The sequence below is a fragment of the Nicotiana attenuata genome, chromosome 2, assembly GCF_001879085.1.
Source record: "Nicotiana attenuata strain UT chromosome 2, NIATTr2, whole genome shotgun sequence".
Taxonomy (NCBI): domain Eukaryota; kingdom Viridiplantae; phylum Streptophyta; class Magnoliopsida; order Solanales; family Solanaceae; genus Nicotiana; species Nicotiana attenuata.
Window position 1 is genome coordinate 31,893,795 of NC_031990.1, and position 21,470 is coordinate 31,915,264.

The following is a 21,470-nucleotide window of genomic DNA, read 5'->3' on the forward strand; positions in this document are numbered from 1 at the left end:
ATCCTAGCTCTCTATGGATTCGATCCCGACCCAAAATCGGGTAAAAGCTATTGCGATCCTCTCTCGCTACTTTTTAGTGGTGCGGAGTTGGCTGTGATCAAGGACGAGAGTAAAAGCACGAAGGGTGATGTCGTGCACTTGTCTTTGATTTCCTGAATTCTATTGATAATTGAGTTATGGTGTTCTTTACATTTAACTGTTGGTTTCTGTTGTTACTTGTTGTTCCCCGCAGCATGTTTCCCCCTTCCTATATTTAATTGTAAAGTTTTGCCTTTATTTTTCCGCTGTATATAATTTAACTGCATAGGTTTATTTGGTAGTCCGGTCCTATCCTCGTCACTACTTGGCCGAGGATAGGCTAGGCACTTACCAGCACATGGGGTCGGTTGTGCTGATACTACACTCTGCACTGTGTGCAGATCCCAGTGCTGCAGCTTTTGGTCCACAGTGAGGTTGATACTTCCAGACCGTCAGGCGACCCGAGGTAGTCCTGCAGGCGTCCGCAAGCCTTGGCGTCTCCTTCTATCCTTTTATTCTATTTCTTTTATATATTTCAGAGACAGCGTTGTATTTATCTTTCGGGCCCTTATTTGTAGTATTTCTAGATAGTCTGCGAAATTGTGACACCAGTTCTTGGTAGTCTATGTTTAAGGATTGTATCAGTAATGTTTAAATGGTTATATTTTGTTCTTCCGCTTATTAAATTCCGTTGTTTATATAATGTTGGGTCTTAATTGTTAAAGGATTAATAAAAATGGCGGGCTTGCCTAGCTTTTACTAGTAGGCGCCATCACGACTCCCGAAGGTGGAGAATCCGGGTCGTGACACCTTTATCGGCAAAAAGCTAGAGACCCTTTTAAATTACAATTTACCTTAAAAAATTTATTTAATATAATATTAAATTGAGATGATTTTAAATGGAACAGCATGAACAATATAATTTATATAACTAACCTCAATTTATTTAGGATTGAAGTGCTACTCTTAAATAAATCTTCGAGGAACCCTCCTTTCATATTCATGTTTATGTGGATATAACTTTTTTTTTCCTTTTACCTTTTTAATCTATTTGTAAATTTTAATTTAAGTCTTTGGGTATTTATGCGTTATAAATCACATCTATTCTTGTAATTGCGTATTATTTTCTTGAACCAAACAAAAATTGTTTCTTGATTTGTATTTTCTTAACCTAAAGAAAGCGGAGAAATAAATTGATATTTCCAAAGAAGTTATTTCCATGTCAACGTCTATATATATCTTATTTGTATTAAATTTTGATAAAATATATGAGTCCACCAAATTATATAGAGACCAGATCCTATATAGGTTTCCACAGATAACGCTAATGCAATAGTAAGTAAATGGAACAGTGAACTTTTACGTGGAAAAATACTTGCTCAAGGGGATAAAAAACCACGACCTACACTGGTAGGATTTCAACTTCAATATGAGCAATCTTTAGATTACAACCTATGCAATCTAGAAATTAAACTCTTAATCCCTCACTAACTTGTAATACACCTATTACAAGCCACTTTGCAATACACTTATTACAAAGACTTCAACTCATGACTAACTCTAGTCACGACACAAATACTAAAGGTTTGTGGTTTACAAGGGGTTCCTAAATAAAGCTTTTAGATAAGCAAAGTAGGAATTACAATGAAGAACAAATACAAAGTTACAACTCAACTAAGGACATACAGGAGACTTGTTGTAGGAAATGGTCCGTAGTAGTATTGTACTTTGTTCTTGATGCATTTGAGAATTGAATGCTTGATTGTCAGATGCTTGAATGAATTCTCTAAGTGTTCAAGTGATGTTTTGTTGTAATGTATTGTTAATACAACATAGATGACATCACTTGAATGATGTAATCACTTGGTTGGTCAATGAAAAGTGATTGTTGTACTGTGCTGCACTGTTTGCATGTACAGTTCAGCCAGTTCATTTTTCAGCTGTAGACAGTTGACTTCTTACTGCTGTCAGGGGAACCCAAGGGGATCAGGTCCCTGTGTTGATTCTTTATCTTCTGAAGTCATAGCAACTCACGTTAGCTTGAGTCCGTTGATTGAGTTGTGTACCAAGTGTGTCATGTTCCTTATTTGGTTCTTTGACAGTAAATTTGTTAGATCATCAAGACATAAAGTTACCCGTCAAATTTGTACTCGAATCATTTCAGTGTGTTACTAAAGACTGTTTCATCTCTATTTACTTACTTTTCTTCCTTCAAATATAGAGGTTTAATCACTCATTCAAACGCCAATTCTCATCTTTGAACTACGTGCATATTTTTTAGTGACAAAAATTCCATGAGTGGTAAATTATTATTTTTTGAATTCAACGACCAAAATTGCTAGTCTCCATTTTGAATTTAAGAGTTTTCTTCCTATTTCACTTTTACATATTTCATCATTTATCAGTGGATTCAAAAGGGATATGTGTTTTTACTCAAATAAAATTAAGACAAATGAAAATTTTCATATTGGTGTAAATTACTATCTATGAAAGAGAATTTTATTTAGAGCTTGAACCCCTCGATTAAGAATGAAGAGTTACTTACTACCCGATCACAATTGTTGATAATCATATTGTTTCTAATATCAACGTACTCTTTCGGGGACACCAAACCCTGCAACTGACGAGAAGACCCTATGGAGTAAAAGGAAGCGTGTATGTTGACACACTGGGTGCCTTCCAAAGGTGTCTGAAGGACGGGTTAGACGCAGTAGAGCAACGACCCAGGAACGGATGATCAAAATGTAGTATGTTGTAACCCAACTTTAATTTAAAAAAAGTTTTAACGCATTAAGAGTCAAATATTTGCTTCTAAAGGGATCACCAAATTATTTAATTTTGTCATTTAAACTTTCAAACTTTCAATCTCTTCGAACGTGTTTAGTTTTGATTATTTATACGATTTAATTAAAAAAATGTAATTGTTTAATTAAAATCAGCTTTATGATTGTACCAGCATATTCTGTAAAGCAAATCATTAGTGCGATGAAATGATTATTTGATCGAATTGATAATAATAATAATAATAATTTATTGAAATGAAAATAAGTATAAATAATAGAAATCAAACTAGTCCTTGAAACGGGAGCCAACCAAAATTGGTCAAGAGTTTTATGATTGACAATTTGAAAGTGCGGTCATATTGGTCTTTGAAAATTCGATCTTGTGGTCACAATTATTTTGTTTGGTTTTGCCAACGATTTAATTTATGAATGTAATTGTTTTTGGGTTGACATTTAAACTTATAGAGGGCAAGGAAAGGATAGTACCTTTTTTAAAAAAGATTTTTTTTTTCTCCATTCAATTATTGAATATGGTGCAATCTGTTAAAGGCCAATGTGAGACTAAACAAATACCTTTTATTTTTTAAAAATAATAATGGAATTATAATCAACATCTTATATGAGATAGATAATTTTAAATTGTTAATATAAAATTTATATCAATTTTAATTAATAGTATTAAGTTCAAATTTTATTCCGAAATTAGAATACTAGTGTCAGTGGATGAGACTGCTCCTCCCTTAACCAGAGGTCTCGAGTTCGAGCCCTGGGTATGAAAAAATCCTTGGTAGGAAGCACTTCGCCCGAAAGGGGCCCTACGCGGCGCGAATCCGGATATAGTCGGGCTCCAATGCGGGTACCGGATACCGGGTGGGAAACCAAAAAAAAAAAAAAAAAAACAAAGCTTCTCTTTACCCCCACCTAAACAAGAAAAGATAAAAGAAGGGCTAGAAGGCTAAAAGTAAAATAAAAAGGAAAAAGGAAAGAGCTACAAGGATTTGGGTTTTTTTTATAACGCAATTTAGGTCAAGAAAACTTGACATTGACGTGATTTAAACAGGAATAAGATCTTCTCCTTGTCGCCAGGTCATTTTCTCAAAGATTTTCGAAAGCGATTTCTACTTTCTTTTCTTTAATTTATGTACTTTATTACTTCTACATTTTTTCCTAAATCTTTTTTCCAAAAGAATTGATAAGTAAATGAACTTGGTTATATTTTTTAGATTAGAGATAAGGATTAATTAAAAATGTAAAAGACCAAATTGCCCTTGACCCACTAATGTGGGAGCTCAACAAGAAAAAAAAAACCTTTATTTAAGGAATTTTTACCTCCTATAGCAAAGGTTAACACCTTATTTATTTTAAATAAATACCATTTAAAAAAATTTTATTCTATAGATACATTTTAATGTTTATAGCAAAATATCTAATTTTGGTTACTTCCTCCCCTAAGCCACTAAATACGCTATTGAGTTACACTATTTTCTTTCTCTCTCTACTTTGATACATGCCATTCTCTTCTCCCATTCCCTGAAAACACGATGCTCAATCTCAAAATTCCTCTCACCCGCATCACCTACCATTAGTCACAAACGGTGATTTTGCCTGGTACACCACGAAGACTTCTCTGACTTTTCCCCTCAATTTAGTAGGCAGTTTTCCATGAAGTAACAACCACATGGTTGTCAAAGCCCCCTTTTTCTTTAAAAGGCGAAATCGGGTTTACGACATTTGGGAGGACAACTCTCTTCCCTTTTGGGAATTGGGTTTTGGAGTTTGAAGAGTTTATCAAAAGTCAGAATCATATGAAACTCCGAAATTATCCTAAAAGAGTTGGGGGTTTTGAAATAAGAATCCTAGTTCAGGCAAATCACAAAAAGAGAGCAAGCAATTAGATCAGAACATGTATAGTAAAGCAACATGCAATCACAGTAGAAGGATTCAAAGCACACAATGGCAAATATTGATAAGAACAACAGGAGAAACATGCTTAGAAGAACCCTAAACAAGGCTCAGTAGAAGGCAGACAAAGAACCATAAGAACTTAGCAAGTAGAAAAACACAAGAATCGCCGGAAAAGATATAGCAGAAAAGCGTATGACAAACATATAAGAACATGCTAAAATACAGTAGAAAAATCTACAAGACAATAGTATAGAAAACACAGTAAGGGAAGCATGCAAAAGATGATACGAGGACACAGCAGAGGCAAACACAAAGAAGAAAAATCATAAAAAGCTCTTAAACATTTTCCAGAAAACCCTAAATCAGAAAAGAAGGGTTTTGAAAGTAATTTTCAAAGGAAAATTTAGGGAAATCGTTTAAAAGTTCAAGTATAGCATAGATACACAACGGATCTAAAAAGAATCGGAGAAAACCTCGTAGGGTTAGGGTTTCAGAGGAACCCTAGGATGAGAAAGGCTTGGAAAAGGTCCGATCTAAGTCGGATAAGGTCGGAATCAGACTCAGGAGGCTAGGATATGCCGGAGCAGGGCCGGAGATGGGCGGAAACCTTGAATCGGCGAAGGCCTGGGTGAAGGTCTTCGAGGTCTGGCCTCTAACCTTCAAGTATCAGGCATATGAGGGTAATAGGAGGTGAGTATAGGTCGTCCATGGCCTGAGATGCCATGGATTCCGGTGAGTCGGAGGTTGAAGAGGGTGGAGGCGATTAGGGTTTCAGGAACATTCGAGAGCGTTTGAGAGGGGGAGGGTATTCAGAGGCGGTTGCCTGGTCGAAATGAGGGAGTTGGGTTAGGGTTGGGGGATTAAAAAAGGTAAGGAGTGATCGTGGCCGTTGAGCAGGTTGATCAACGGCCTAGATTAAAAGGGGTTTGGGTCGGGTAATATAGACGGGTTAATGGTTGGGGTTAAGTGGGATTGGGCTGGTCCGGAATTGGGCTGGAAATTGGGTCAGTTAGGGGGTTAATTTAGGCTAAAATTGGAATACCAAATGGTTGTGATTGAAATGAAATGAGGCTAGCTTTTAAATAGCCAGTTTTACCTTTTTATTTTTTCATAAATAGAAATAATGATTTTAAGATCAAATTAAAAGCACTGAACTACTTAATAATATATAAATATTAATCCAAAAAATACTGGAAATAATCTCATAATTGCAAAAATGCTGTTAATCTTAAAATAGGCTAAAGTTGCAATTACATGCAATTTTAGCTTTAAAAATACCAAATAAATTCGTAAAAATATGCAAAAACTACCTTAATTATATTTTGGTGTAAATATGGGAATAAAATAGGTTAATCACAAAAAGGGTAATTTTTTGGGGATAATTACTGATTTTGTATAGCCAAAATGGGCAATAAATCGATTTTAAAATCTTTAAAAATTAGGGAAAATTACCAAAATTCTTGGGCATGCTTTTATATGCATACAAATGCTATTTTTGAAAGTATTTGAGTATAAAAATACATAGGGACAAATTGAGTATCAACAATGGTGAAGACTGCCTTTGGTCTTGAAGAGTTGTGAAAGACTAGACATTTCCAGCTCACTCTTGGCAAATCTCCTAACAGTTGTAGGTATATTTGTATGATAATGCTCTTTTTGTGATCATTTAAGTTCTGAGCCTGTAACATGATAACTCTTGAACCAATAATTCTTCTCACCATCCAACTTGCTTGTTGAGGTATTGACATATATTGTAGATGCTGCTGTTTGATGTAGTAAGCATTGATCCACCTTATCCATAGTTTGTCCTGTTTATGAGCTAAGTCCCAGCATATTTTGGCAATTGCTGCTTTGTTTCACAGAGATAGGTTTATGAGATTAAGTCCGCCAGCTGACTCAGAGTACATATATTTTCCCATGCAACTAATGCCTTCCTGGTTATTGTGTTAGTTCCAGACCATATGTAGCTTCTGCAGAGTGCCTCAATCATTTTCAATACCTTAGTAGGAAAGATGAACAATTGAGCCTAGTAAGCTTGAATGCTAAAAATAACAGACTAAACCAACTGCACACGACCTACATAAGATAGCTTTTTAGCAGTCCATGAAGATATCTTGGCTATGATTTTTTCAATCAAAGGCTGCCATTGTATGAGAGCTATTTTCTTTGTAGATAAAGGAATGCCTAGGTATTTGAAGGGCAAGGATCCTTGTTCAAATCACAGCTGGTCCAAAATCTGTTCCTTCACATCTTGTTTTACCCCTCCAAAATACACTGAACTTTTACCCAAATTAGCCCGCAAACCTGATGCTTCAGAGAACTGAGAGAAGCATTTGTATAATGTGACAACTGAGGATAGACTACCTTTGGCAAATAACAAGAGATCATCTGCAAAAAAAACTCATATGAGTTTTGTCCAGTTTCTTACACCTGGGATGATAGTGGAATGTAGGTTCCTCCTTAAGCTCATGCAATGATCTGCTCAAGTACTTCATCACTATTGCAAATATAAAGGGGGAAATAAGATCTCCTTATCGAAGACCCTTAGCAACATTGAAAGGTTCTGTGGTTTCTCTATTCACCAGGATAGTATAGTTGACTGTCTTGATGCATTCCGTTATCCATTTGATAAATCTATCAGGAAAACCAATCTCCTCCATCACCTGTTGTAAGAAGATCCATTCTATTGAGTCATAGGCTTTTTGGAGATCAATCTTTATCATACACCTAAGAGATATCTGAGCCCTAGTATAGGATTTAACTAGTTCATGGGCTAGGATAACATTGTCAGCAATTTTTCTACCAGGTATGAAACCTGCTTGAGCTTCACATATGATGAATGACATGACTTTCTGCAATCTAGAAGCCAAGATCTTAGAGATCATCTTGTATAGGATTGAACAACAGGCTATTGGTCTATATTCTTTGACCGTGGTAGGCTTAGTCACGTTAGGAACTACTGTAACAATGGTGCAGTTTATTGCCTTATAGATCTTTCAGGTTGAGAAGAATTTCTCTATAGCATCCGTGATCTGCATGTTGATAATGTCCCATTCTTTTTTGAAGAAAACTACATTAAATCCATCAATACCTGGAGCTTTATCATCACCAATTGCTTTAAGACTCTCAACAATCTCTTGATTAGTTACCTCTGCACATAGATCAACTCTTTGTCGGTGAGGCAATGTAGGACCATTCTTCATGTATGATTTGTTGATGGCAGGCAAAGAAGTGGCAACTGATCCCATTAGTCTTTTATAGAAATCCACTATCTCTCTTTTGATGGCTTCAGGGTCAGTCAACTTGTCTCCTAGTAGTGTTGTGATTTCTGTAATCTGCTTCCTTTGAGTTCTATCCTTCATTACTGCTGTGAAGTACTTAAAATTGGAGTCTCCAAGTATATCCATCTTGCTCTAGCTTTCTGCTGCAGGACACTTTCCTCAACTAAGGATAATTTCTCCAAATTGAGTAGTGTTTTCTTCTCCATATCTAATAAAGCATCATTGCAATTCAGTGAAATCTGTTCTTGGATAGTCCTCAGATCCATTCTAGCCTTCTCAATTTTCTAAGTGATGCCCATGAATTTCCTAGAGTTTAAAGCTTTCAAAGCAGGTTTTAGGTCTTTCAAACTTGTCCAAACTAATTTCAAAGTACCCTGTGTACTATAAGAATTCCATATGCTAGCCACTATTTGAGAGAAATCTTCATGTGTTGCCCATATGTTGAAAAATCTGAAAGGCACTCTACCAGTCCATGTTGAAGATGATAGTGTTAATAACATAGGAGTATGGTCTGAAATTTGAGGCAATCCATAATTAGTTTCCACACGACCCCAGGACATCATCCATTCGTAATTGCCAAAAACTCTATCCAATCTGTTGCTGACTCTGTCTACTTCAGGCTGCTTATTAGACCAAATATAATAGTCACCCTTCCAAAGTAGTTCTGTCAATGTTATATGTTGGAGGCAGGCAGCAAACTCTTGAATTTCTGAGTAGCTTGCTGGATTACAAGATAATCTATCATTGGGGTATAGTACTGTATTGAAATCTCCAGCTATTAACCATGGTACCGCTATGCTTAATGATAGTAGTTGTAGATTATCCCAAAGAGATCTTCTTTGTTCCAGCCCGTTGTATCCATACACTACAGTGAGAAAACAATCTATATCACCCTTTCTACTTTTTACCTGACAGTGTATCATTTGAGCATCATCTTTAATACCAGTAATAATCAAGTGACTAGTATACTATAGTAACCAAATTCTTCCATTCCTAGCCTTTTTATAGTTTGTGAGTATACTCCATCCAGGAACATTATCTTTTGATATCCTTTGAGCATTCCCGTCCTTTACTTTAGTTTCTACAAGTCCCACTAGCTTGATTTTATTTCCCCTAATATACTCTCTAATCTCTTTTTTTTTGTACCTTTTATTTACACCCCTAATGTTCCAGAACAACCAATTCATCATTGTTGGTTAGCAGTTCCACCTCTATTCCCAGGTGGCATGTGTTCTCCATGTCTACTTGTTGATACAACTTCAAACCTATTCTTCACTGGGATGTGAGTCAAAGGTGGAAAGTTGATGAAGTTAAGTTCAGGGCTTTGCACTGCTTTACCTTTGTCATCCTGCTTCTCAGCTACAAGTACCATGTTGTGTTGATTATTGGTCTTCTTAGGATCAAGTGCCTTTATTGTGCCTCTTTGATCTACAACCTCCACTATATTGCCAAGTTGCTGTTGATTCTCAGCTGATGTTATATTCTGAGGACCATGTGCATTCTGTATAGGTCATTTGGTTCTCCATTCCCGTATGACCACCTTGTTACTCCTTGCTTTCCTAGTCTGGATGGGCTGCTGCATCACAGGTCGTGGCTGGTTGGAACACTTGTGTCCCACAACCAAGCATTTGTCACAATAGGCAGGTTTTCCGGTAATAGGTAACATCTTGCCGAAATTTCTTCCCAATAGGGTCCATAACCACAATTTCAGTTGGCAATTCTTTTGTAACATTGACTTCAATAAGCATTCGAGCAAAGGATACTTGAGTCTGCTTAGTGGTGCACTCATCAGCAAATACAGGGGTCCCAATCACACTAGCAATTCTGGTGTGGGAGCCAACTCCCCAACATGACATAGGCAACTTAGGAAATTTGACCCACAATGGTATAACAGTAGGGAATTCTTCCATGAAATCAAAGTCAGGAGCCCATGGTTTTAGGATGATAGGCTTATTAGTGATTGATTGAGTAAGGACCAACACATAGTATTTCTCGAGCATCTACAACAGTTTGAAATCTAATAATATAATAGCCTTCATCATGGGAGAACAAATCAGGCTCAGCAACATGTGACCAGTGTAAATTCCTCATGGTAGAACAAACGAGCTGTAACTTATCCAGCTAATTTGAATTTGTGCAAAAAAAATTAAAAAAAGCGAAATGCTTTTTCCCTCGTAGTCGACAGTTACACAAGTCAATGAACGCAAAATATGTGTCTTTCATATACCCATTTATCACTTTAAAGACATTCCATGTTAATTTTTAATTGCTAAAGTTAGATTACATGATTTTGTGTGAACAATCAGTGTTAATAGTACCAGAGTTATGATAGAATAAATAAACGGCAAATGGCCAAATATACCCCTCTACTTTCAAATATTGTTTACCTCCAGATTAAAATGACCCATTTCTTTTTTTTATTATCCAACCCGTTTTACAAAAAACCCACAACCCAAACCATATTTTCATTTTTCAGTTTTTTTAAAGAATTTTCTTTTTGTAAACTTAAAAAAAAATTGCAAAATATTTTCGTGTTTTTAAACTGAGTAGATACTGAAAAGATTTTGCAAAACAAATTGTAAAAATTGAAAAAAATCGTTTTTTTAACAATTTTTTTTTTTGTAAAAACTGTAAAAACATATTTGTAAAAACTGAAAAAATTTGTAAAAACTGATTTTTTTCCAGTTTTTAACAAAATATTTTCGTTTTTTAAAAAGTGAAAATATATTTAAAACAAAATATGTTCGTTTTTGAAAAATATTTTTTTTTCCAGTTTTTTTTTAAGATTTTCTTTTTGTAAAAACTGAAAAAACAAATTTGTATAAACTGAACTTTTTTTGTAAAAACAGAAAAAAAATATTTTTTGTTTTTTAACAAAATATTTTCTTTTTTAAAAACTGAAAAAATTATTTTCAACAAAATATTTTCGTTTTTGAAAAATATTTTTTTTTATTTTTTCAGTATTTTAGAAGAATTTTGTTTTGTAAAAACTGGAAAAACAAATTTGTAAAAACAGAAAAAGAAATATATTTGTTTTTTAACAAAATATTTTCATTTTTTAAAACTTAAAAGTTTTAAAAAAAAACTGGAAAAAAATGAAAATAGGGGTCGGGTTGTGGGTTTTTTTAAAAAGGGGTCGGGTAAAAAAGGAAATGAGTCGTTTTAATCTGGTGTTGCCACTGACACTCCATTCAAAATAGGGGTATTTTTGTTTCAAAGTATGACAGTAGGGGTATAGATAACCCAATAGTATGACGGTAGGGGTATAGATAACCCAATAATATAACGAGGGGTACATGTAAACAATATTTGAAAGTAGAAGAGTATATTTAGTCCTTTTCCGATAAATAAAATATTTTTTCTTAATAAGAAGTATCGAGTTCAAATCTTATAAATAAAAAATATCATAGAGAGCACTTTACCTTTAATTAATTTCATTTGGGAGGCCAATACAAATACCAAATATAGAACTGGAAACAATTACCTAACATCCGTTGGATAAAGGCTTTACTCATCATCCCCTGCTGCAGTTCAACTCTGCTCTGAAATCTGATGCCTGACTCATTGAGTGCCCTTACATCTTGAGAAAATTACGGAAAACCCATGTGAAGATGCAAAAAGATTGGATCCCTTTTTAATTAATTAAAGAGATATTGGATGGGACATATATATATCTGCAAAAATCCTCAATTTTGATCAAGTGGGGCTTAATATTTAAGGGAAACAATATATACCTTTCAATATTTAAGGAAAAAATAAATGGCAGTAAGAGGAAGGGAAGTAGGAAAACTTACTTTTGTTCTCACAATATACTTCCAAATAAACATTAACAAGATGCGTAAAGGGTTTTTTGGTACGCAAACTAAATTATTTTGAGATTATAGTTCTGAAATTATAATTTTTAGGCTAATTTATTTATCTGGAAGGTGAGATAAAATAATTTCAAGTTTGATGGTATAAGTTTGGGATATTCAGGATTAGTCTAGAATTAAATTTATACTCCCTCCGGTCCACAATAAATGACCAATTTGCCTTTTTATTTTGATCCAAAATAAGTGTCCATTAATATAATCAATAAAAAATTCAATTTATTTTTCCAAAATTACCCTTATGTACGTATCCCTAAAAAGTCTTTTACTCCTCACATTAAATTATGTTACAAAATTTAATTACGGGTAATTTAGTCACACTAACTATTTTTGTCTAAAATTTAGTATTTCCTTAATGGGTGTATCCAACGCAAATTGGTCACTTATTGGACCGAAGGAAGTACCATGTTTGGTTGAAAATATAAATTTATTCTGGGATCAATTTATACCGTTAACTAAATACAGTAACCGGTAAGAGCTTAAGTGCATGTATTTTCTAAATTTATTAGGGGTTTTAATTTTATATCAGAATATTATTAATTTTTTATATTATCACGTTATTCAAATAATAAAATATAACTATATCTTACTAAACTGATAACTTAGAAAAAATATGTAACTTATTACCATGGTTGAATTATGCCGATTTTTTGATAATTTCCACTAATTGCTTATAAATCCACATGAAAAAAGTTATTTTAAAAAATAACTAAATTTCTTGGAATATATGTGAATTTAGCACAGATAGAAATCTAGAATATAATGGAAACTAGTCCAAATCATATCTAGTAACTTCAATTAGTTTAGATCTAGAAATATTTCTTTGGTCCCATTTTATATGATACACTTTAAAGAATGATACTTTTTTCTATTTATTTTATTTTATTATTAATTACAGACTTTTTATGAATATTTTTAATGACATATTTTATAATTATAAAAATGTCAAGACATAATTAATACCACAAAATTCAAAACCTAAGATACTTTTTTTCTTAAATTTGTGCTACATAAAAAGAATCAATTAGTATTGTTATACATCAGTTACTTAAATCCATTCACTTGTTATAATATTTCAGTTGTCTGTTTTAAATATTGAAAAAGAAGGTCTTCTATATTCTTCTCTTTTCTCTTTCTTGGTTAATTTCTTTTGTTTGTTTGTGCTTAGTTGGCTACTGCCTACTGCTAGTCTCTTGTTTCTCTGAGTTCAGTTGGACTGTAATATTTTATATTTTATGTTGTATATTAAACAGAACAGCAAAACAATGAGAACATGCTCTTCATTTGTCTAGATTCTTCAACTTAACACCACGCTTGCATTGAACCAAGATAGAAAAAAAAAGGCACATGATTAGATTGGAATGCTATTATCATTTTTTATTCCATATATCCAAAACCCCATTGAAGTAAAAAAGAAAAAAAAGACAGACACAGTAGCAGTGTTGAGTTCTTGGAATTTGGGATTTTTGTTCATCTTTTTAGGACTGCAGTCAAGCCATGCTTTGTTTCTTCCATGAGGTGGGAATTATTATGAGAAAATAGAAAAAAATTTCTATCTTTTTCTTGGGTTTCTCTTCTTTCCATTCTCATGAAAGTGTATGTGTGAGGAGAGAGAAAGAGGAGTGAGGGGGTAGGGTGGGGTTGGGGGTGTTGGTGGGGGTGGAGGGAAATGATTTGTTTGTTCATTTTTCTTGGTGGTTTTTTTTGCCTTTTTACAGTATCTGATAATTTGATCACACAAATCAATGATCTTTAACACATTTGTTAGGAAAAAAATTGCTTTTTTCCTATGATTCAAAAAGTTAGAGCTCCAAAAAACTGCTTGTCCTTTTGCAGAAAGCAATGATTTTTAGCTCATTTCTTTAAATGGGGTTGTTCTCTTGTATCTTTTCTGGTTTCTAACTGATAGATAAATTGGTAAAGTTTTGAAAGTACAAGAAATTTTTTTGTAGTGTTTGTGGTGATGGGTGAGAAAATGCAAAACCACCACATGGTAGCTGTGAAGGTGAATGAGCAATTTGACTCAAAGAGAAAGCACAGATTTGTGCCTTCTCAGTTTTTGCTTCCAAAACTTTTTGCTTTTTGGATTATTTGTTGTATGGTTTTTAGCATTTGTGTGTACTTTTCTATGGATGCTAATCAGAAGGAGAAAAGAAAAGAAGGGTTAGTGAGTATGTGTGATCAAAGGGCAAGAATGTTACAAGATCAATTCAGTGTTAGTGTTAACCATGTTCATGCCCTTGCCATTCTTGTCTCGACTTTCCATTATGAGAAGAATCCATCTGCAATTGATCAGGTTTGTGCTCCTCAGAAGTCTTAATTTCTCATTCTTGGAGTGAAAAAAGTTCTGAAATTTATTGATTTAATGAGAATAATTTGATTCTTGTTTGAAATAGACATTACCCTCCCCAGACCCTACTTGTGAGATTTCGTTGGGTTTGTTGTTGTTGTTGTTGTTGTAATTTGATTCTTGTTTGGTCTTGGTGTATTGCTTCATATGAATATTTTTTTTGGTAGCGTAACTGGTAAAGTTGTTGCCATGTGGCCAAGAGGTGATGGGTTCGAGCCGCGGGAACAGCTCCCTGCATTTCTGCATGGCAACGCTGCATACAATAGACCCTTGTGGTCCGGTCCTTCCCGTCACCCGCGCATAGCGGGAGCTTAGTGCACCGATTCAATCTTTTAACAATGACATGAACAAGTGCCCCTTAATCCTAAACTAATTAGTGTAAGCTATATGAATTCTTAATATTTGTTTTGCTCCATTTTGGACTCTGATTCTCTTTACTAATAATGTAGAAAACCTTTGCTGAGTACACTGCTAGAACAGCATTTGAGAGGCCACTATTAAGTGGGGTGGCGTATGCAGAGAGAGTTTTACATTCAGAGAGGGAAGAATTTGAGAGACAACATGGATGGACTATTAAAACAATGGAAAGAGAGGCTTCACCTATCAGAGATGAGTATTCTCCAGTTATATTTTCTCAAGAAACTGTGTCCTACATAGAATCACTTGACATGATGTCAGGAGAGGTAATTGAATTAGTTTCAAAACTTATACGGAATTTTAACTTCTTATTGGTTCTTCTAGCTTATATTGTTGGACTTGTTCTTTTGTTGGTTTATTCAGGAGGACCGTGAAAATATCATGAGAGCTAGGGCCAGTGGGAAGGCAGTTCTTACTAGTCCCTTCCGGCTTCTGGGTTCTCATCACCTTGGTGTTGTTTTGACATTCCCTGTTTACAAATCCAAGCTTCCGCAAAACCCGACTGAGCATGAACGGGTTGAAGCCACTGCAGGGTAAGCTTGTGCCAATGACGTATTCCGTTTGGATGTGTTCTCGCATGCTCGGTAGTCTCAAGATATTTTTTTGTCATCTTTTTGCTTTAGAAACGTTCCATGGTCAAATATGGCGCCTAATTCCAGTCATCATTTTTAGTCTTAAACTTAGCGTTTTTTGTTTCTTCTGCTTCTCGCTCCCACAAACCGGTTAATGGAAATTTATGTAGCTTTGTTTAAATTCTTAAGGATTTATAGGCGAAGGCCTATTCGTGCTAGCCACATAAAAGGGACTATTCATTTTATTCCTTGGGGGTATATGTGGAGCATACTGTGGAAGTGTACGAACTTGGCATTGGGGTTTGAATATGTCAAAGTTGGAAAAGAAAGCAAGGAAGAAGCTCCAGGTGCCCTTCGTGGCAGGCTCATGTCGCAAGAAGGATTAGCCTGGGCGTTGCGAGGGCCCTTGTTCTGGATAAAGAATTCCCCAGTCCCTTTACAGAAAACTCTCTATATCGCGAGCCCCCGAGCGAGGAAGGGTCTTGGCCTGGCCAACCCTTCTCGCAATGTTCTCGCGATGGCCAAGCGTCGCGAGGGCCACTGGGTTTGGTCCATCGTGAGGGCCACTGGATCTGGTCTAAAGAGAGGAGCTCGCTTCTTCTCAAGTGGATCTTTCTGTGCCTATATTATCTACTTATTCTCATTTTATATTAATCTTCACAATCAAAGGAGGAGCTAATCTTTGTTGAATAGATTGTTGATTAAGATAAAGCTTTTCCGATTGGCTTAGTTATATCTAATGTTTTAGCACATCTCATGATAATGAGTACTTGTTACCAGAATCCTGCTTGTCTTCTAAATTTTTGTTTTCCACGTCTCTGAAATTGAAGCTATCATATGCTTAACTGAAAGCAGGTATCTTGGTGGAGCCTTTGATGTTGAGTCTCTCGTTGAGTGTCTACTTGGGCAACTTGCTGCAAATCATCCGATTATTGTAAATGTCTATGATGTTACAAACTCTTCTGATCCTTTAATCATGTACGGACACCAGAACCCAAATGGTGATCCCACACTAAAGCATGTTAGCAAGCTTGATTTCGGTGATCCATTTCGTAAGCATGAGATGATTTGTAGGTAAGTGCTCATCCTTCCTTGACTTGGTAGCAATTGCGCCATGTAAGAAAACTTAAACTTCGACGACATGGATCCTTAGTATGTTTGTGCATTTGCAGGTATCTTCATGAGGCTCCTATATCTCGGGGAGCAGTGACCACTGCAGTATTTATTTTTATCATCTTCCTCTTAATTGGCTACACGGGTTACAAATCCGCAAGCCACATTAATAAAGTAGAGGATGATTTTCATAAAATGCAGGAACTAAAGGTTCAAGCTGAAGCAGCTGATGTTGCCAAATCCCAGGTTCTTTTAATATCTTTTCCACGTTTTGAGATTCTTTATTACGTTTCGTTGATCTTTGGGAGGTTGACATGCAATTTTTTTTTTGTTTTGGCAAAACGCAGTTCTTGGCTACTGTTTCACATGAAATAAGAACTCCTATGAATGGGATCCTAGGTACGGTATGGTGCTATTTCTAATACTGATATGCAAAATTATCTCAAGATTCTCAACAGCAATTTAATTAATTACACTACCTACCTCTTAAACTCCATCTGTTTCATTGTGACCTCAGGAATGCTTGCTCTGCTCCTAGATACAAATCTGAATTCAACTCAAAGAGATTATGCTCAAACTGCTCAGGCTTGTGGAAAATCACTGATAACATTGATAAATGAAGTGCTTGATCGGGCCAAAATTGAAGCTGGCAAGTTAGAACTTGAGGCAGTTCCATTTGACCTTCGCTCGATAATAGATGATGTTCTATCTTTATTCTCTGATGAGTCCAGGCGCAAAGGTGTTGAGGTAGGTACTTGAAGATTTAAGATATCCTTTCACGAAGTAATTTATTGCTGCTGTCCATTAGTTTATGCATATAAATATTCGTATACTAATTTCTTGCTCTTGTTCTGTTTTCTCTGCTTCCACAACCTGTTGCCTCTGGATTTCAATTGCCCACGGTGCTTCTTCCTTACACTGCACGATTTCTTGGGAACTGAAGTTGGCCGTCTTTGTTTCTGATAAAGTGCCTGAAATTGTTTTGGGGGATCCTGGAAGATTCAGACAAGTGATAACAAATCTGGTCGGCAATTCGGTCAAAGTAAGTAAAACAGCCAATCTTCTCTCATCCCTGGCACTAGTGCCTCCTCGAACTTTCTCAGAAGCTGTGAAGTAGAAAGAAAGGAAGGGGAAATAGAAACGAGGCAAAATAGAGAAATGGAGAAATAAATTAAAATATTTGCCTTTAATTGGTGGAATGAGAAAGTGATAAGAAAAATAAGATTTACCTTCTTTGTACAGAAAAGAAGAGGCTGAAGAGAGATAGATATTCTTCTTTTTTATGAGCAATTTGTGTTTACTTCAATTGGTATAACCGATATATTTTTTCTTTGACAGTTCACTGAACAAGGTCATATATTTGTTCAAGTTCATCTGGCTGAACAAACAAAAGATGGTGGGAAAAAGGATACCTGCTTGGATGGATTATCTGAAAATGTAATTTCTTCTAGTGGTTATCATTATGAAACCTTAAGTGGTTATGAAGTTGCTGACAGCCAGAATACTTGGGACACCTACAAGCATATAGTTGCTAGCAATGGTTCGCATTATGAATCTGCAAGTAAGGTGGCCAATGATGATCACTCTCAGAGTGTCACTCTAATGTTTTGTGTTGAGGATACGGGGATTGGGATCCCTTTGAAAGCACAAGATCGAGTTTTCACGCCATTTATGCAGGCAGACAGTTCAACCTCTAGAAACTATGGAGGAACGGGTATTGGATTAAGCATTAGCAAGTGTCTCGTCGAGCTGATGGGTGGTCAAATAAGTTTCATTAGCCGTCCTCAGATTGGAAGCACATTTTCTTTCACTGTTAACTTCCTAAGATGTGAGAAATATTCTGTTGGCGATCTGAAAAAACCTCATTATGATGAATTGCCTACTTCATTTAAAGGACTAAATGCTATTGTTGTTGATGGAAAGCCTGTAAGAGCCGCTGTAACAGGATACCATCTGAAAAGACTTGGTATTCGGGCGGAAGTTGTCAGTAGCATCAAGAAAGTAGCTGCCGCTCTTGGGAGAAACGGTTCTTTTGTTTCCAAGTAAGTTTTTCATCCTTTGCCGAACTTCTTATTGCTTTCTATACTGTATAAGCGATTCAGAACTGCAAGCAACTATTAGACTATTACTTAGATTAATCGTACCTCGACGCCGTCAAGGACATATTACTATCATTGTTGATATCTTAGACTGAGTCTAAGCTAATGCGTTTGACCATTGTAGGCCCTCTGTGATCTTGTTTAATGAAAATGGAATTTTATTTTTACTGGGTTTATATTGATCAACAAGAAAAGGAGAAAAAGGAGGTCAATTTCCACATAATTAATAACAAAAGACATTTGCTTCAGGACCGATAAATACTGGGGTTTGATTTTCTTTCTGTTTCACCAATTAAAGTAAATGTGTTCGCTTATCTAAGTTTTCAGAAACGTATTTACTAGTATTATTTCATTCTTGTTATTCTGCATACTTTCCCAGCCAACTATTATCACCTAAAGTATGTTGTTGAATAAAGCAACATAGAGGAAGATATCTAGATGTAGAAATATGTCCAAATCTGTCATTTCTCAAATGATGATCTTTGTAATGCCAATAGAATACCAGAGTTTTCTTATTCAGTTCCCTGCATGAGGATTTGAGGAGCGCTTAGCTAGATGTTTAAATTTATTGGAGAATAGCCTAAACAAAGATGAAGCTATTCCCTCGAAGGAAAAAACAACGAACTGAATAGTCCAGAAATGTTACATGGGATATGTGATTTTGACTGAATGCATTAATTAAATAAACATTTGTATCTTGCCTCAGTGACAGGAAGCTGGACATGATTTTGGTCGAGAAGGACTTGTGGATATCTGAAGATGTTGACTTAAATTCACACTTGCCATGCATCAAACCAAATGGACACGTGTACAAGTCACCAAAGATGATCCTCCTGGCGACTAGTATCACCAACACTGAAGATGAAAAGGCTAAAGCAGTAGGTTTTGCGGTGATAATGAAACCTCTTAGAGCAAGTATGATGGCTGCATGCCTTAAGCAGCTAATTGGAATGGGCAACAAGAGCCAGGGAAAAGATATGTGCAATGGATCTTCCCTTCGTGGCCTATTGTGTGGTAAGAAAATTTTGGTGGTAGATGATAATAGAGTAAATCGCAGAGTTGCTGCTGGTGCGCTCAAAAAATTTGGGGCTGACGTAGAGTGTGCTGAAAGTGGGAAAGCTGCTCTTTCATTGCTTCAGTTACCACACAATTTTGATGCTTGCTTTATGGATATTCAGATGCCAGAAATGGATGGGTATGTGCTACACTTTTGGTTTGTCCTTATCTAGTGATGTTCTTCATAGTGGTTCCACTTAAATTCAGTTTGTTTGCTATTTTTATTACTTTGCACTCTGTGTCTCACAGTAAAATCTCTTCTGAACTGACAAAAGAGAAGCTCTTGTATGGTCAGTAATGCCTCAAGGAAAAGGTTTGGCCTATTATTTTGTGATGCTTACGTCAAGAGTTTGAGCATAATAATCCGGGAGACAATTGTTTGATTGAGTCAAAGTTGGAAACTCAAAGATTATTTCCATGGGCTTAAAACTAAAATCAGCATGATAGGTTTTTACCCTAACCTCGGATGGTTGCTATCATTTGAGAGTTCCAAAATCTAGGAATACCCCCACAAACATGCTCTCGGTCTTTTGCCTGGGAACCTTCACGGTGTAGTATGTTTTTTAACCAGAAATTTGGTGCTCTTTGTTGTGTACATAGCAACAGAGATGATCAATATGTGTACATATTGTCCACGCCTAGCGTCAACATCTGCATAGCTACTTTATCTGTCACAGCTGTATAAACTTCTTAGAAACTTGTGCTAGTGTATGGTTCATGTCTGCCTCCTTGCCAAAACAGTAATGTCGATTGCTTTTAACTGGAAAGGGAAATGCTATATTTCATTCATTTGTACACCTCTTTGTTCAAAACTACAATTTTGTGTGTTGAGATTCAGTGAAATTCAAACTGCATTTCCAGTAGGAAAACAGGTTTTACTAAATGAAAAGATTGTTCTAGGACAATGTGCTTTTGTACCAAGGGTAAAAGAAGAGTACCTGAACGCTGAACTTTCAGAGAAATAAAAGAACAAAGGTCAAATTATCTAACTCATTTGAAATTGCAGGTTTGAGGCTACACGTCGAATTCGGGATCTAGAGGGCGCTGCAAATGAACAGCTGAATGGAGGATTGAACTGTGATGAAGCTACAAAAGGGCACAGGTGGCACATGCCAATATTAGCCATGACCGCCGATGTAATTCATGCCACATTAGAGAAATGCCTCAAGTGTGGGATGGATGGTTACGTCTCAAAACCATTTGAGGAAGAGAATCTTTATCAAGCTGTATCCAAATTCTTTGAATCCAAGCCTAACTCGGACCAGTAGCTAAATTACGATTACTCCAAGTCCAGCACCTCTCAATCGGCTGAAATGAACCACCAGCAAATTTTCAGCATTCTGCTGGTGCATTCTTGTTGACTTCTTATGGATGTAGGGGTCCTGAAGGTCCTTCTTATTAGCCGATCACACGTTTATATAACTAGCTTCTAACCTATATTAGACCTTGACATGATTAGCTTCTTAAGTATATGTTGTTGTATATTGCAATAGATCTTCAATCCCCTCCTTGTATGTACATTTAGATGGGAAGGATAGGTCAAAGTTGTATAATCTTGATAGCTTTCTATGGTTTCCTTTTGACATTTCCGACCGAGAAGTACCAATTCATCAACTTATGTAGTAACTATTTTCGTGTAAAGCTTTTAGTAAGCTGCATCAACACTTGAGCTTACAACTATTGTAGCTTCAAGTACATGTGTATACGCTCGAAATCGGGCTCGTCATTGTACGACAAATCGGGATTGAAACGTGATGGGTTGAAGATTGGCCCCGGGTTCCATCAAACCAAGATATGAGGTTAGAATGCCCGTCCTCGATAACATCGAATCCATGATTCCGGAATTAACCCTGACCTCGAATGAGCTCGTGGAAATATTGCCAGACCGAATAACGGAAGGCGAAACATTCGTAACCAGTCGGGTATCACGGCGGGAATCACGGCACGTATCAATGAGAAACCGGCTAATTAGCAGATCATGAGATTTTTTACCTTTTATAGATTGTA

The 21,470-nt window shown here is 35.9% G+C and overlaps 2 protein-coding genes across 2 annotated transcripts; one reads left to right on the forward strand and one right to left on the reverse strand.

Moving 5' to 3' along the window:
* LOC109218123 lies at nucleotides 8,272-8,910 on the reverse strand. Its single transcript, XM_019382455.1, has one exon. The coding sequence runs from the start codon at nucleotides 8,908-8,910 to the stop codon at nucleotides 8,272-8,274; it is 639 nt and encodes a 212-aa protein (XP_019238000.1).
* On the forward strand, nucleotides 13,497-21,104 carry LOC109206531 (histidine kinase 4). The gene is made up of 11 exons (XM_019369357.1): nucleotides 13,497-14,152; nucleotides 14,656-14,889; nucleotides 14,987-15,156; nucleotides 16,051-16,269; nucleotides 16,368-16,554; nucleotides 16,656-16,707; nucleotides 16,826-17,055; nucleotides 17,252-17,350; nucleotides 17,647-18,350; nucleotides 19,114-19,602; nucleotides 20,470-21,104. Exons 1-11 carry the CDS (start codon nucleotides 13,820-13,822, stop codon nucleotides 20,729-20,731), a joined length of 2,979 nt encoding a protein of 992 aa, XP_019224902.1. The 5' UTR covers nucleotides 13,497-13,819; the 3' UTR covers nucleotides 20,732-21,104.